The sequence below is a fragment of the Trachypithecus francoisi genome, unplaced genomic scaffold (assembly GCF_009764315.1).
Source record: "Trachypithecus francoisi isolate TF-2019V2 unplaced genomic scaffold, Tfra_2.0 Lachesis_group3, whole genome shotgun sequence".
Taxonomy (NCBI): domain Eukaryota; kingdom Metazoa; phylum Chordata; class Mammalia; order Primates; family Cercopithecidae; genus Trachypithecus; species Trachypithecus francoisi.
Window position 1 is genome coordinate 29,363,223 of NW_022681468.1, and position 16,908 is coordinate 29,380,130.

General features: G+C 45.7%; 1 protein-coding gene across 3 annotated transcripts in view; it reads right to left on the reverse strand.

Moving 5' to 3' along the window:
• The window catches only part of ADCK1 (aarF domain containing kinase 1), a 131,497-nt gene that overhangs the window by 98,753 nt on the left and 15,836 nt on the right, over positions 1 to 16,908 (reverse strand). For 2 of the 3 annotated variants that reach the window (XM_033187263.1, XM_033187262.1), the window contains exons 2-4: positions 15,324 to 15,403; positions 14,750 to 14,897; positions 11,327 to 11,410 (exon numbers count right to left, since the gene is read on the reverse strand). In XM_033187263.1, the coding sequence (XP_033043154.1) occupies positions 11,327 to 11,410; positions 14,750 to 14,897; positions 15,324 to 15,325 (234 nt within the window). In that variant the 5' untranslated portion in view covers positions 15,326 to 15,403. The remainder of the gene's footprint in view (positions 1 to 11,326; positions 11,411 to 14,749; positions 14,898 to 15,323; positions 15,404 to 16,908) is intronic. The other variant, XM_033187261.1, reaches the window with a different exon arrangement.

Consider the following 16,908-nt stretch of genomic DNA (forward strand, 5'->3'; position numbering starts at 1 on the left):
CAGCCCACATAGGTGAGGGAGCTGCAGACATGCACACGAGAGGAAATGTGTGCTGATCAGAATGGAGAGATGCCCAGCACACAGCAATGGGTTCATACCACCAAAAACCCAGGGGTTTATTTTGTTTCATTATAGCTGTGGCCTTTGGAAAAGATCACTGCTTTAGAACCACAGCAGCAAATACCATCACATCAGGCATCTCCAATCCTAAAGCAGCCACAGGAGATAAACAGTGTGAGCTAGGAAAAGAGAAGAGCTGGAAAGAGAGTAGCCAAACACAGTGGGGTAAAGATCGAGGCAAGAGTGAGTACAAGCCAGGGCGTAGCCCAGCAGCATCTGCTACGGATGCTGCAGCCTTGTTTCTCAAAGTACGACCTTGCAGCGGTGATGGCATGCAAAAGGTGGTACAAGAGGCAATTTCAGCTGGTACCCAGAATGTGTATTTGCATATGCATTAGATAGACAAAGAGAGAGAGAGAAAATCAAACCTGTAATTTCACAGATATTTTTGCTTAGAACAAAGCCAAGTAAAGGAAAGTGTCGACAGGATGAAAAATATCACAGAAATACCTGAATAGCTGGTTATAAAGAAGTGTGTGGGAATAATAAACAATGAATTTAAAACATTCCAGCTTAATTCTAGATATGCAGGAAGAAAGCTGGAGTCAGGGAAGAAGTACCCACGGGCTATAACTGCATGGGTAAAGGGTACTATTGGGCAATGAGCATGAGGGCGATCACTAAATTATTTTTTATACTTTGTCTTAGGTCTTAAATATTTCACATTTCTTAAAATACAAGCTGTATACAGATATGGAAAAATAAAACGCTGCTGTTGGCCATGGTCCCTAGGTAACTAACAAGTCTAGACCAATTGAGAGGGTAACTGGTATTTCCCTGATTGCCTACAACCTGCAGAGAAGCCACCACACAGTGAGCCCAGTCCCCAGGGATAATCACATTTTCTCCCAGGCCCACCACATTTACCCCCAGGACTCCCACTGATGGCCATGGACCCTACCAAGTTTCTCCCCAGGCCACATCAAGGCTCAAGAACCTCCTCCCACAGAATTCTCCAGAATCAGAATGGTTTTGAGATCAGGGCCACTGCGGAAAACTGCACAAATGTTGATGCAGTATTCAGAAAGCTAAAAAGGAGGTGCTAGACTCACAGACTCTGTCTCCCTAATTCCAAAGAACTGGTCCTTAGATGACCCAACCAGAATGAATTAAATGCCGCTCATGCTCCTGCAGAAATTATCACAAACTCCGAGAAAGCCAGTCACCAAGATAGCAAGGATTCAATTTCTCTCCTCCTCTATGCAGAACACTCTCAGGCAAACATTCCGTGATGACAAATGAAAGCAGCAAAAGCGGGTCTAGAGGCACAACGCTTGAAAACTCCCTGAAAAGATTCCATGCCAGGTCGACAGGTGCTGCACATGCAAAGGAGCTGGGGCTCAATGAGACCCAGACCACTACTCCAGGAGGAACGCACTCCAGCCCCATCTCCCAAGAAAAGCTACCCCCCAACACGCCCAGCTTGCCTGGAAGTTAGTTGCCGTCAAGGATCAGGAGAAGTAATTCCAGACCAGGGGCCAGAGTTATAATAGACCAATATCAGTCCTGTAGCTGGTAATTTCTTGCCTTCTGCCCCCCCACCCTCAACTATGACAACTTGAAGGCAGAGGTCGAATCTTATTTCCCATTGTCTCCTCTGAACCTCACCCTGTACCTGACACAGAGCAGGCTCAATTAAAGTTGGCTAAAGTAATAGATGGATGGAAGGATGGTGAAGAAATGTCCTGGTTTGGCCAGACCAGATCCCAGGTTTCAGGAAATATTCCTGAAGAACCAGACATTGCTACAGTTCCCTTTGTAGATGAACAGGATCTTTAAAATGCTTAGTGAATTATACCTTCACTAGATTGGTAGGATGGTTATCCTCAAAACTGGCAGTTGTTCAATAGCTTCGGAGTTGAAACTCTTTCCTGAAGCAAAGAGCTAGCACCTATCAATTCCTTTTGAAGGGTCTACCCTCCCCTCCATAGAGGAATGCCAAATATTTGTTGAGCTGTTTTATTGATTAGATGAGTAAAGGAACTTCAGGGAGGTGGCTCTAGTGCCCTTCTTCCTCCTCTGGTGTTTCCCAAATCCATCCCAGGCAGCAGCAGAACCTCAGGCTCAGAGGAGGGTGGGTGAAGAGGTAGGAGGAATGATTCCAGCAGCAGCAGCCAGTTGGCAAGAACTGCTGCACAGGCATCTTCGTGTCTACTTTCTGTCCAACTTGGTGCTTTTCCCCAGATTGGAAGCAAATATACAGGGAGATGATAGAGTAAAAAGTGCAAAGAACATGAGACTGGGCAATAGCTGAACATCAAGGTCAAGTTCATGATATGCTACACACCTGCTGGGGACGTGAGAAATCACATCACTGGCCAGGTGCAGTGGCTCACGCTTATAATCACAGCACTTTGGGGATTACAGCTGAGGCGGGTGGATCATATGAGGTCAGGAGTTCGAGACCAGCCTGGCCAATATGGTGAAACCCCGTCTCTACTAAAAATACAAAAATTTGCCAGGCGTGGTGGCATGCGCCAGTAGTCCCAGCTACTCAGGAGGCTGAGGTAGAAGAATTGCTTGAACCCAAAAGGTAGAGGCTGCAGTGAGCTGAGATCACGCCACTGCACTCCAGCCTGGGCAACAGAGTGAGACTCCATCTCAAAAAAAAAATAAAGAAAAAGAAGAAATCACCTCACCTCTCCAGAACTCTACTTCCACAGCTGTACATTAGAGGCTTGAGCTGGCTAATGCCCAAGATGTCTTTCTCAAGTGCAATGGAATAGTTATAGAGTTGTCACCGGACCTTAGCCCCTTACTCTGCCCCTCCAACCAATATCCACAGGCCAGAAATTGGAGTCCCTTTTTCTCCAAAACAGTCTACCATATCCCGTGGTTCTAAAGGTTGATGGCAGCCAGGCATTGTGGCTCACACCTGTAATCCCATCCCAACACTTTGGGAGGTCAAGACAGGAGGATTGCTTGAGCCCAGGAGATCAAGGCTGCAGTGAGCCGAGATCATGCCACTGCACTTCAGCCTGGGCAACAAAGCAAGACTCTGTCTCAAAAAATAAATAAATAAATAAAATAAAAGTTGACAGTGTCTGACTCTTGTCTCTAAGTGCAGATTTTAGTAATGCCAAAATAGCTCTCCCATACTCAAACCCAAAGCACCCTATGTTCCTAAACAAAGTCAGATGTAAAGATTAGCAGAATTTTTTTAGAAACAAATGGTTCTTATAGCAAATTTACAGCTACCTCCCCTCCCACAATCAGTGGTACTACAGGAGAACATTCTTTCCTTATGTTTCCCACAACCATGCAGAGGGAGCCCTAGTATGCATAACACTCCTGACCTCTCTCTCCCGCTCCTTCACTCCTTGTGGGAGAGATAATCACCAATCAGATTAAGGAATTTAGGAGAAGAAACAGAGTTTGCTCAGCTCACCCCTTCCTCTCTCCCCTCCGTTGGGGATCTGCTTATCTGCAGAGCATTGATTTTCAGCTCGTTCCTCTTCTAAGAGGCAGTACCCCAACTGAGAGTCTTGTCCAGCCGTGTCTGTGCCTGGGTAGGTAAGCCTCTCAAATCCAGGGGTGAAGTTCAGCAAGCTCACTTGCTCCAGACCCCAGACTATATGCTCAACCCTGTGTCTATCAGTAATGAAGCTGATGAATATTGATCACCACCTGGCAGGGTCCTGCATCTCCCTGACTCTGCTTCTCAGGCAAGGAAGAGAAGGATATTAATCATTACTTGTAGTCCAAATATTGGGCACTATAGTAACTAACCGAACAAACACATACTACTGACCTGAAACATCTGATACCACAGAAGCCCAGGGACCTAGCTGGTAACAAGAATTCGAGCTTAGTTAAAAAACTTCACACTCAAAGTAGCAATCAAGGTCCCCTCCGACATTATAACTCTGATTTTAAAAAGAAAAGGTTCCTGTTCTTGTTCTCTCTCACACGCACACAGACACATACACACGTGCAGGTTCACACACTTTCTACCCATTGTCCAACACAAAAGCTGGCAAGTGGCACTGGTGTTTAAAAAAAAAAAAAAATCAATAACTGGCTGGGGACAGTAGCTCACACCTATAATCATAGCACTTTAGGAGGCCGAGGTGGGAGGATCACTTGTGCCCAGGAGTTTGAGACCAGCATGGACAACATAACAAGACTCTGTCTCATATTTCATAATTAAAAAAAAAAAATTGGCCAGGCATGGTGGCTCACGCCTGTAATCCCAGCAATTTGGAAGACCAAGGCAGGCAGATCATTTGAGGTCAGGAGTTCGAGACCAGCCTGGCCAAGATGGTGAAACCCTGTCTGTACCAAAAAATACAAAATTTAGTCGGGCATGGTGGCATATGCCTGTAGTCCTAGCTACTCGGGAGGCCGAGATGGGAGAATCGCTTGAACCTGGAGGGCAGAGGTTGCAGTGAACAGAGGTTGCCATGAGCAGAGATTGCACCACTGTACTCCAGCCTGGGCAACAAAGCGAGACCCTGTCTAAAAAAAAAAAAAAATCCAATGATGCAATAACTTTAAGCATTCTCAATCACTGAAGGCTTAATAAACAACTTTACTGGAGAATTTTCCATGGCTCCCTATTGTCTATGGCTTAAAACCTGGCCTTGAGTCACTCTGTCACCTAGCTCTAATACTATTTGCCACTAAGTCCCTTCACTCTCCTAGTCTCCAGTAACATTGAATTAATCTTTTTCTTATAGATAATCCTCAAAATTTCACCCATTACGCTCAGCCAAAATCACCTTGTCCCCAAGGCTACATGTTTCAATCAACCCACCTTTCCAAACTCAGCTCCCATACCAACTTAACCCATTCAACCTCACCTATTTTAGGCCACTGTCCCTGCTTATGAATGCTTCAGTGGTCTTAACTATTTTAGAGTGTACGAGAGTCAAACAAGTAAGGAAATATATTGTAGATAAGAGGCAGGTTTATCACTGTCAGAGAAAGAGGTGATATTAAAAAAAGGAGAATGCTAACATGGCCTCCGTGGTGTTGGACTAAAATGGGAGATATAAGTATCAGTTCATAGTTTTTTGCCCAGATACAGTGGCTCATGTCTAGAATCCCAGCACTTTGGGAGGCCAAGGCATCAGGATCACTTGAGGCCAGGAGTTCAAGACCAGCCTGGGCAACACAGTGAGACCCTGTCTCTACAAATAATACTTTAAAAAATTAGCCAGGCATGTTGGTGCACACCTGTAGTCCCAACTACTCAGGAGGCTGAAGTGAGAGGATAGCTCAAGCCCAAGAGTTGGAGGCTGCAGTGAACCGTGATCGCACCACTAGCCTGGGTGACACAGCAAGACCATGTCTCAAAAAAAAAAAATCTTAGTTTTTTAGTAGAAAGACAGAAGTGTGTGTATGTGTGAGTGAGTGTACACACATATATATCCTCACCTTGTCTCCTAAAAGGGCCTAGAAACAATGGTACCCCAGTAGCAAAAGGAATACATAACCTCCACATCTTGGTTTCTAAATACCATTCTCCAATAACAGGAACCAGGGCTCCTTGGAGAAGTAATTGATTCCAGGGCAAAGAAAACACAGGATAAGCCTGAAGTATCTTTCAGTACAAGAATGTGAGGCAGTGCTCAAAATAGGTTGGGGGCATTTCAAAAGGACAGAGGAGCCAACCTGAAAGAGCTCCCAATGGCCAAAGGTGGAACCACTTGAGCAATAAAATAATGATTGTTTTGCATATAAAGGAAAAGTATTGACTGGATTATATATGGGACATAGACCCCATAGAATAAAATAAATATCCATGAGTTCACAGTGATAACAATAATTAAATAGCTGGGTGCAGTGGCTCACATCTGTAATCCCAACACTTTGGGAGGCCAAGGCAGGCAGATCACCTGAGGTCAGGAGTTTGTGACCAGCCTGTCCAACATGGTGAAACCCTGTCTCTACTAAAAATACAAAATTAGCTGGGTGTGGTGGTGGGCACCTGTAATCCCAGCTACTCAGGAGGCTGAGGCAGTAGAATCACTTGAACCCGGGAGGCAGAGGTTGCAGTGAGCTGAGACTGCGCCACTGCACTCCATCCTGGGCAACAAGAGCAAAACTCCATCTCACTAATAATAACAATAATTAAATAACTAGGGGAGAAGGGAAAGGTCTTTCTTATAGAAGAATTCCAATTAATAAATGTATAGAAGAAATGAGGAGAAAAGAATATCATTAACATGTTCATTAAAATGATAAGGAGCTATCAAGGCTAACTCTATGCTCAGGATCTCCTCTCTGGCTGGTTTAAATAATCCACAATGTTAAATTAAGCAAAGCTTCTCATGTCCATTCTTATAAAAGGAACGGGGCAAAGGCCACCACCATCACTTTGCGGATAGAAAAGCAGAGGTGCTGGCCAAAGATGGTGGCTCACGTCTGTAATCCCAGCACTTTGGGAAGCCAAGGCAGGCGAATCACCTGAGGTCAAGAGTTCAAGACCAGACTGGCCAACATGGTGAAACCCCATCTCTACTAAAAACACAAAAATTGGGCCAGGCGCAGTGGCTCATGCCTGTAATCCCAGCACTTTGGAAGGCCGAGGTGGGCAGATCATGAGGTCAGGAGATGTAGATCATCCTGACTAACAAGGTAAAACCCCGTCTCTACTAAAAATACAAAAAATTAGCCGGGCATGGAGGCACACGCTTGTAGTCCCAGATACTTGGGAGGCTGAGGCAGGAGAATCACTTGAACCCAGGAGGTGGAGGTTGCAGTGAGCCGAGATCGCGCCACTGCACTCCAGCCTGTGCGACAAAGCAAGACTCTCACTCAAAAAAAAAAAGCCTCTTAAAAACTGAAAAAATAAAAGCAGAGGTGCTTGGCAGTGGAGTAGGACTAGGTGCCAGGGGACCTGGCTCCAGGTCCAACATGGCTCCAATCCTACCCAGCACATCCAAACCTCTCTGCACCCTCCTTAGGTACTAAAATTTTTGAATTTCATTTCTTCCCTTGAGTCACGGGCCGTCCTGTGACTATCAACACTCTGCTTAAAAGATCCAGCATGTTTAAGTGACAAATCGAGGGCCATAGAAAAAAAGAAAAAGAAAAAAAATAACGCCAGTATGCTACTCCAAGAATCCACACTATATAAGGACCCATTTGGCTGCAAGGAACAGCAAACTTAACTCAAACCACCTTGGGCAAAAAAAAAGAGAATTTCCTGATAGATATAATTGAAATTCCAGTGGTAGTCTAGCTTCCATTTCAGCTAGATCCAGGAACTCAAATTATGCATTTCTATGCAATACTAGCTCCATTCACAGACAGGGTTTCCCTTCATAGTGGCAAAGATGGCTGCCAACAGCTCCAAGCCAACATCTTACACTCTCAGCTCACACAGCAGAAGAGAGAGCGGCTCTTCCCAGAAAAGTCCTGCGTACTGGCCAGAACTGGCTCAGGTACTCAGGTTCCCTGAATCAATCTCTAGAGCCAGCAGAATAGACTCTGCTAATTACCTGGCTAATAAGGGTGGGGTAAGCCTTTCCCAAACCCAGAGTATACGTCAATACAGCGGCTCCCCAGAGAAAAGTTTATATGCTGTTCCCCAAAATGAGAATGGCTTCTAAGCTGAAAAACTGGCATATATCCACTACATCCCCAACCCTCATCAGAATCAACTCCATCCTCCCTCCTCCAGCCCCATTCCTAGATGTCTACACCAGCAGTGACTTCTGTATGCTTTATGAATAAGCCAGCTCACACACATCTCAGTTTGTAAGCATCCTGAACACCAGGGATCTGGTTCTCCAAAGCATGTGAGCCCCTCCCCACCACCTTGGCTGCCTAGCAAAGGGCCACTAGGCCTCTAGAACACAATTCTTCACGGTGGCTCTCAGCCCTCTGGTTCCAGAGCTGAGTCACTGAGATCCCAGCCTGCCTGCGCCAACCTTGAAAGTGCTCGAAGTCACCGCCTGACGAGCTAGCCTCCTGGCTCTGACATAGTCTGGGACCTGGAGATGCTGGCTTGACAGTTGAGATAATTATGTTTTACCCTTCACTCATTGCTTTATCAGCCACGCTGACAAGAAGGCATAAGTGCTCCAATGGAAGAAAACACTCCTGCGGTATTTACTCGTGCTCTTAGCGCCAGCCAGCTCCCCCTTCCCAGGCACAACTCCCAGAGACGGGCCTACACCCTGTTATCTGGTGCCAGCCACCACGTGCTGCTCTCTTGTCAAATGCCATGCTGCACTTTCCTTACTGCATCCCCTAAAACTGTCAACTTCTTCAGGAGCCTCAGTGTCACTGCCTTTCAGATGACTTACATGTGACACATGACAGGCAACTGTTTTTTTGACACCCCTCGCCTGCCTCCCCTGCAGATTCCATAAAGCAGAGGCCTTGCCCCTGTGTCCGAACCCACAAGCCCTCCGTAGAATGATACACCAGTGGGTGCGAAGGTCCTTAGCACTGGTTAGCTGGAGAAAGAGGGGCAGGGAAACACAGTGGGCAATTGTGTCTCAGAAGCAGGGGCTGGCCGGGCGCGGTGGTTCAAGCCTGTAATCCCAGCACTTTGGGAGGCCGAGATGGGCAGATCACGAGGTCAGGAGATCGAGACCATCCTGGCTAACACGGTGAAACCTCGTCTCTACTAAAAAATACAAAAAACGAGCCGGACGAGGTGGCGGGCGCCTGTAGTCCCAGCTACTTGGGAGGCTGAGGCCGGAGAATGGCATAAACCTGGGAGGTGGAGCTTGCAGTGAGCTGAGATCCAGCCACTGCACTCCAGCCCGGGCAACAGAGCTAGATTCCATCTCAAAAAAAAAAAAAAAAAAAAAAGAAGAAGCAGGGGCTTTGAGATTCTCCATAAAAACTACCATTTCGGCACCTGTAGTCCCAGCTACTTGGGAGGCTGAGGCAGGACAATCACTTGAACCCGGGAGGCGGAGGTTGCAGTGAGCCGAGATCATACCACTGCCCTCCAGCCTGGGTGACAAGAGCAAAAAACTCCATCTCAAAAAAAAAAAATTTTCATTCATTCATTCGTTCAACAAACCTTTATTCAGGACCTGCCACATCCTGGTGATGGATGCTGCAGACATGGAAATTCATAGCACAGACCAAATCTCTGTCCTCATGGAACATACTGTGTAGGAGATATTTGACTTGTTTTTGATACCTGCTTTCTATTTCACAAGGCACTGAGATATTATCTACATAATCCTGAGGAAGTGGCATAACCATCTCTAATTTATAGACAAATGGCATCTCCAAAAGGCTAAATGAATTTCCCAAAGCCAAGCCACAAACTCGGGTCTTCTAACTATTAACCTCGTGCTCTGTCTGGGACCTCCCCAAAGGTAGGGAGGTGGCAGGGTACAGGCTGGCATTGAAACAGACATTAAATCAACACAGGCCTACGCATCATTGCTAGAGATGCAAGATCAAAAAAACAAAGACTGAATCCCTGATCTAAAGGAACAGATAGTCTAAAAAGAAAGGCATGTAACCAACTATCGTCTGCGGCAAGAATAAAGACAAAATGATTAAATTCAAATAGGAAGACGTCTCTGGAAAGATGCACAAAAAATAATAATTGCCTCCAGGCAAGAAAATTGGGTACCTGAGGAACAAGGGTAGGAGGGTCATTTTGTATGTTTCAAATACTGTATATTTTGAATTATGTACCATTTGAACGTATTTCCCATTAAATAACACTTTGAAGATGCAATCAGCAAAATCCTAAAGGTAGAAAATTCTACAGGATAAATTAGCTGGTTATTTCAATAAACAAGTAACTCAAAAAAGAGAGAGAGCGAGGAAATGTTACAGATTTTTAAAGATGTAGAAAACATCAACCTTAATATATCTACCTTATTTGGATATTTTGATCCAGGTTTGAACAAACTAACTATAAAAAGGCATTTGGGGGCTTGGCATGGTGGCTCACGCCTGTAATCCCAGCATTTTGGGAGGCGGAGGTGAGTGGATCACTTGAGGTCAGGGGTTGGAGACCAGCCTGGCCAACACGATGAAACCCAGTCTCTACTAAAAATACAAAAATTAGCTAAGCATGGTGGTGTACATATGTAATCCCAGTCACTCAGGAGGCTGAGGCAGGAGAATCGCTTGAACCCAGGAAGCAGATGTTGCAATGAGCCAAGATCGCACCACTGCATCCCAGACCGGGTGACGGAGTGAGACTCTGTCTCAATAAATATAGAAATAAAAGAATGAATAACTAAAGGGGGGAAAGATGACTAACAAGATGGGCAAAATGTTGATAGTTTCTGAAGCTATGTGACAGTTCCACCAGAGTTCATTCTACTATTCTCTGTATTCTTGTGGATGGTTGCAATTGCCATAATAAAAAGTTAAAATAAAAATTTAAAAATTAATTATTCCATCCACATAGGAAAACTGAGAAGGAAAGTACCACCGAGGGGAGCTTAAGCTGAGTCCAGAAGGATGACGAGGAATTTTCTAAGGGGCAAAGGGCATTCCTGGCTGAGGGGACTGCCTGCGCACAGACATGCCAATCTATCACAATCTCTGGAGGAGCCAAAGGTATCTACACTTGACCTCAAACTCAACCTACATCCACAAAAAGTGCCCTCTTGTTTGATCTCCCAAGTCTCTGGGATATCTAACCATATATCAACATCAACTACCCCGTTCGAAGTGACGACAGAGAGTCTGGGGTTGACAGCTCGACTCACAGGCCTACAAGAGGCCCCAGAGTAGCCCTCAGAGGATAGGAAAGCAATTAACCTCTTTCAATTGGGTTTTGCCTGACAAAACAGTTTAGAAGCCAGCTGAGTTACCTGCAGGACAGAGCCTACATCCCTCTTGAGTCATCCCAGACACCTGCACTCCCCAGAAACACACACTGGCCTCCCCCACAGCACCTTGCAGATTGGTAACTCAGTACCATGGCATCCAGCTTGATGACGGTCTGACAGCACCCCTCAGAAGCACTGAAACCTCTACATGAAGGAGAAAGCGGTCCTCCCCTCTTTCCTTCCAAAAATTCAGTGGCCAGTGCCCCCAGCCTCAATCCCCTACACTGCCCTCTGCCCAACTCCAGCTGTACACAGGAAGCTTCTTGGCTAGGCAGCTGCTTCAGGATTTATTCAATCCTAGGCCAGGTGCAGTGGCTCACGCCTGTAATCCCAGCACTTTGGGGGGCTGAGGTGGGAGGATCACTTGAGCGTAGCAGTTCAAGGGTTATCCAGTCCTGGCCTGGTTCAGATGGGTCCCATGGGTTACTTACCTTAGATCTCAGCTGCAAGTACTCCTCTGAGCCATAGGGGACACTCTTCAGGGAAGTGAGGTAGTCATAACTGATGACAGCCGTCTGTGAACCAAGGCGGTGGGGAAAAGCTTAGCACCTGGACATTAAGTACTACTATTCTATCTAAACCTTGCAGTACAGGTCCCTGACACAGCCGCTATGTCTGAGGAAGCGGCCAGTCCCACCCCTAAGATGCCCGGCCCCTGGATCTTATTCTAGCTAGCTTCCTCCTGTCATTCAGGACTCTGTGCAAATGCCACCTATGCAGAGGCCCACTCTAAAATTGCCCCTCTTACCAGAAACATTCAATTATTTATCACAACAAACCACCATCCAACATTACCTTGCTCGTTTGTTTCCTTGTTTATGAACTGTCTCTTCCTGTAAGCTTAAACTCTAAGCTCTAGAAGCACAGGGGCTTGTCCTTCCTCTCCATCACTATACCCCAGCACCTTTTACACTGCCAGGTACACTGAGTAAATGTTCAATGAAAGCTAGTTGAATAAAGCTGTTACATAAACTTGGCCCACTTCTCCACATCACAAATAAACATATATGTATGTTTGCTCTAATAGCATGTCTTTTTTTTTTTTTTTTTTTTTTTTTTTTGAGACAGAGTCTTGCTCTGTCACCCAGGCTGGAGTGCACTGGCATGATCTCGGCGATCTTGGCTCACTGCAACCTCTTCCTTCCAGGTTCAAGCAATTCTCCTGCCTCAGTCTCCCAAGTAGCTGAAATTGTATGCACACACAACCACACCCGGCTAATTTTTGTATTTTTAGTAGAAATAGGATTTTGCCATGATGGCCAGGCTGGTCTCGAACTCCTGACCTCAGGTGATCCTCCCACCTCAGCCTCCCAAAGTGCTGGGATAACAGGATGAGCCACTGTGCCTGGCCCTAATAGCATAAGTCTTGATTCCGTGTCCCCTTATCCAGAGTGAATCAGAAAATTCGTCTCCAAGATATCCTAGGCATGGAAGGGCCTTGGGGATTATCTACCCCAAAACTTCCTTTATAGAATTGAGTAACTGGGACCCTAGAAGTTCAGGGATTTACAAAATTGATATTAAGAAGAGTTTCTTCCTTTGCACTCTACAAAGCTTTATTCTATTCGACATATACTTGTTGAACACCAACTACAAGCAAGACTTGGTCACTGAGCAGCGTTCAAGGACAATCCAGACCAGAGCTCTGGCCTTTAAAAATTGGACAGCTTTGTGCCTGGTTTATAAAGCACTGATCCATATCTTCCTCCCTACTTTCCAACTATTCAAATCTCTAAGATTCCATTTAAAATCTGCTTCTGGCTGGCCTGAAGGTATTGAGTTATCTCAGTTGATTGTTCACAGTCAGTCACAGATCATACTCCTTGTTCTACTCATTCCTCCCTTCTCACTATTGCACTTGACTAGTCTAAAAATATATATATACAGGCCGAGCATGGTGGCTCACACCTGTAATCCCAGTACTTTGGGAGGCCAAGGCAGGCAGATCACTTGAGGTAAGGAGTTCGAGACCAGCCTGGCCAACATGGTGAAACCCCCTCTCTACTAAAAATACAGAAATTAGCCAGATGTGCTCACTTGAACCCAGAAGGTGAAGGCTGCAGTGAGCCGAGATGAGATCGTGCCACTGCACTCCAGCCTGGGCAACAAAGTGAGACTCTGTCTCAAAAAATATATATATATATGGATTTGGATGCACGGATTTGAATTGTTTTTTAACCTATTGTTGCAGGCATTACTCAACCATATATGCGTGTACACACACACACACACACGCGCGCATAAAATTGGCCTGGCACAGTGGCTCACATCCGTAATCCCAGCATTTTGGGAGACCAAGGTGGACAGACTGCTTGAGCCCAGGAGTTCAAGACCATCCCAGGCAATATAGTGAAACCCTATCTCTACAAAAAAATACAGAAATTGGCCAGGTGTGGTGGCAGGCATCTGTGGTCCCAGCTACTCAAGAAGCTGAGGCGGGAGGATCTCTTGATTCCAGGAGGTGGAGGTTGCAGTAACCCAATATCACACCACTGCATCCCAGCCTGGACGACAGAGCGAGACCCTGTCTCAAAAAAATAAAAATTTATATATATATATTTTTTTAAATATATACCTCATTTATGTACATATATAAATATATATAAATTATATATACATACATTTTGTTTTTTATATATATATACATATACATATATATTACATAAAATAAAACCTGCTACCCCTAGGATACCAATCCTGACTCCCAGGTCACAGCACTCACTCCGGTGTCTGACCACAGTAGCAGGCATCTGAATCACCCATCTTGGCACAATGCATGGATTTAGATTGTTTTTTAAGCTATTCATGTAAGCATTCCTCACCCAGAAGCTACTTCGTAGCTGGGTCTAGGTAGGACAGTCTGTTTCTGTCCCTCAAAGCATGTAAGACAATGCTCGACCAAAAAAAAAGGCACTCGGTAAACACTTGGGAATTGTTTCCTATTCCGTAGCCTGATTATCCAAAGTCTATTTGTCAGTATTGGTTCTATGACTCGGCTCAGCCTTAAGGACAGGCACAGCAGTGCCCTCCCCTCTGAGCCAGGACTCAAAGGACACCTGACAATACCAAGTATTAAGGAGATGGTGAGATGACAACCACAACAGACTGTGCATCAGACTGAATCTACATCAAGGGGAAGAAAGCATGAGCTCATCCTGCAGCAGATAAAGGAGGAAAGCCAGCATAAGGCATGTGGCCATCTACCCACCAATGGGACAATTCTACAGGAATGTCTGAGAGAGTTGCTGTCAGCAGAGTTAGGAGGACATGATCACACCAGGATGATGATCCTGTTGAGCCACTGGAGAAAACCTCTAAACATAAAATATTCAGCTCAGGTTCTCTGTCAGTTTGGAGATTGGAGGGGATCCCACAAAGTTCTCTGAGGCCTAGACCGTCTGGGTATGAGTCCTGTATCAGGAACCATTCATCCTAGTTCACGGCAGAGAGATCAAGTTTTCTAGCAGAATTTAATCAAAACTGCAAAGTCCTCCTTGCACATGCATTTGCTGAAGAGCACGGCCCCTCTTAGTGTGTTGCTAAAATAAGATACAGAACCTAAAATATAAAGGCTTCAGAACACAGACCCAGTGCAGTCCCATTCTATGTTACCTTGGGATGACAGGAAACCCTGTGGTACAGGAATAAAGGAATATGAGGTTGTGTGTACAGGAATAAAGGAATATGAGGACACATACCCATATGTGTACACCTGTGCAGATGGAGCTTTTGCACATGTAAGGATACACAAGTATCTCCACATATGTATAACAGGCATGTCTATCGGCTACATGTATGAACACCTGCAAGTAATCCTGCAGCTTCTCTGCTACCCCCAAATGGGAAAAACCTACCGTAGCAACTGCTCTGCCCACCCTGACAGCGCCAAAGTCATTAGGGTCCAAGTACTTGTTACTGTAGAGGTAGATGCCAGAGGCAGCAAGAGCCATGCTGGTCCATGAAGCAAGCTTGAGAGCCTTTCTGGCCATGTCCCCTTTTTTCCTGCAGAAAAAAGGAAAGTTGAGAAAGAACAGCAGTTAAGAGTTTCATAGTTAGTCAAACTGAAGTTCAAATCTCAGCTCTATCACTTAGATTATATAACCTTGGGTCATTTCGTTACTCTCACTGAGCCTTAGTTTCTTCGTGTGTAAAACAGGATAATAACTAACTCAAAAGTAGTTGGGATAAAATGAAATAATGCACATAAAATCCTTAGCATAGTACCTGGGGCAAGTCAATCCTCAAAGTCCTTCCTTCAACAGTGCCAGGCACTGTTCTAGATACAGGGAGAGACAGTAAACAAAATAAAGTTCTTGCCCACTTGGAGCTTACACAGATAGATCACTATAGAATATCAGAGCTGGTATAAATGCTGACAGGAAAAGCAGAGAGAGGCCAAGCACAGTGGCTCACGTCTGTAATACTAACATTTTAGGAGGCTGAGGTGCGCAGATCGCTCGAGTCCAGGAGTTCCAGACCAGCCTGGGCAACAAGATGAAACCCCGTCTCTACAAAAAATACAAAAATTAGCCAGGCGTCGTGGCACGTGCCTGTGGTCCCAGCTACTCAGGAGGCTGAGGTGGGAGGATGGTTTGAGCCCGGGAGGAGGAGACTACAGTGAGCTGAGATCATGCCACCACACTATAGCCTGGGTAAGAGAGCCAGACCCTGTCTCAAAAAAAACAAGCAGAGAGGGCAAAGGGATCAGGAGAGAGGAAGATTGTTATTTTAGAAGCAAAGCAGAAGAGCAGGTAAACCATCGCTACTGTGTCTATCATGATACCACAGTGCACATAGAGGCATCACTAGCCCTCTATGCCCATGTCAAAAGTGATCAGGCCACAGCCAAAATGGCAGCTGCTCAGGAGCAGCCAGGTGAGCCCTCTGTGTATGGCTGATTTTCAAAACATTTACTTTGGTTAGAGAAGACTACCCCTTGTCTTGAATGGAGGCTCCTTGAGGGCAAACACCATGACTGTCACTACTCTGCCCACTCACAGTCCTAGAGAGTGTTTTACAGTTAGAGGCTTAATACCTACCTGCTGATCTGATCTATTCAAATTCATACTCCTAGTCAATGTGACCTTTCCCCACCCTATTTGTACCTGCTCAGTCCACCAGGTGGCTGCACAGTCATTCTTTGGGGTCAGTGCACCCAACAGAGTACTTCCCCTTCAATTCCCGAGCAATTTATATCAGACTAAAGTCCACGACCACAGTTGCAGCTGCCAGGAGAGAGGTGCCACACGAGAGCAGCAGCACACCACCAAGCCACCTGCAGGCGCCAGCCCTGCACACCTTGTACCCTCATTCCTCTGCTCTGGAATGAGTCTGTGCCTGTCACCTTCCTGCTCTGTGCCTGTTTCCCCTTTGTGTGGAAACTAGCATTACAAAGAAGCTTATCTTCATTTTATTTGTCTTTGAAATAAGGTCTTGCTCTGTCGCCCAGGCTGGAGTGCAGTGCCACGATCTCAGCTCACTGCAACCTCCGCCTTCCAGGTTCAAGTGTTTCTCCTACCTCAGCCTCCCAAGTAGCTGGGATTACAGGTTGCCACCACCATGCCCAGTTAATTTTTGTATTTTTAGCAGAGACGGGGTTTTGCCATGTTGCCTAGGCTGGTCTCAAACTCCCAACCTCAGGCAATTCACCTGCCTCAGCCTCCCAAAGTGCCGGGATTACAGGCATGAGCCACCACGCCAACTCATTTTCTTTAAAGTCTACTTTGACTCATGCCTCATAATATAGTCACATTTTCTTAAATTTATATACATATATATTTACCATCTACTACCTGGAGATGGTGTCAGATCCCATTGGTTGAGGGCCCCGTCCCCAAGACTGTATCCCCCACATCCCCCTACAACATTAGTCACAAGTCCAGGTCTCTAGAACTTCTGACCAACCAGCTTCAAGTTGGGGTTCCCACAACCCCTTCTTTGGGTTCGATTAAGCTACTGCATCAACTCAACAGAACTCAGGTACACACTTACATTTGCTGGCTTATTATAAAGG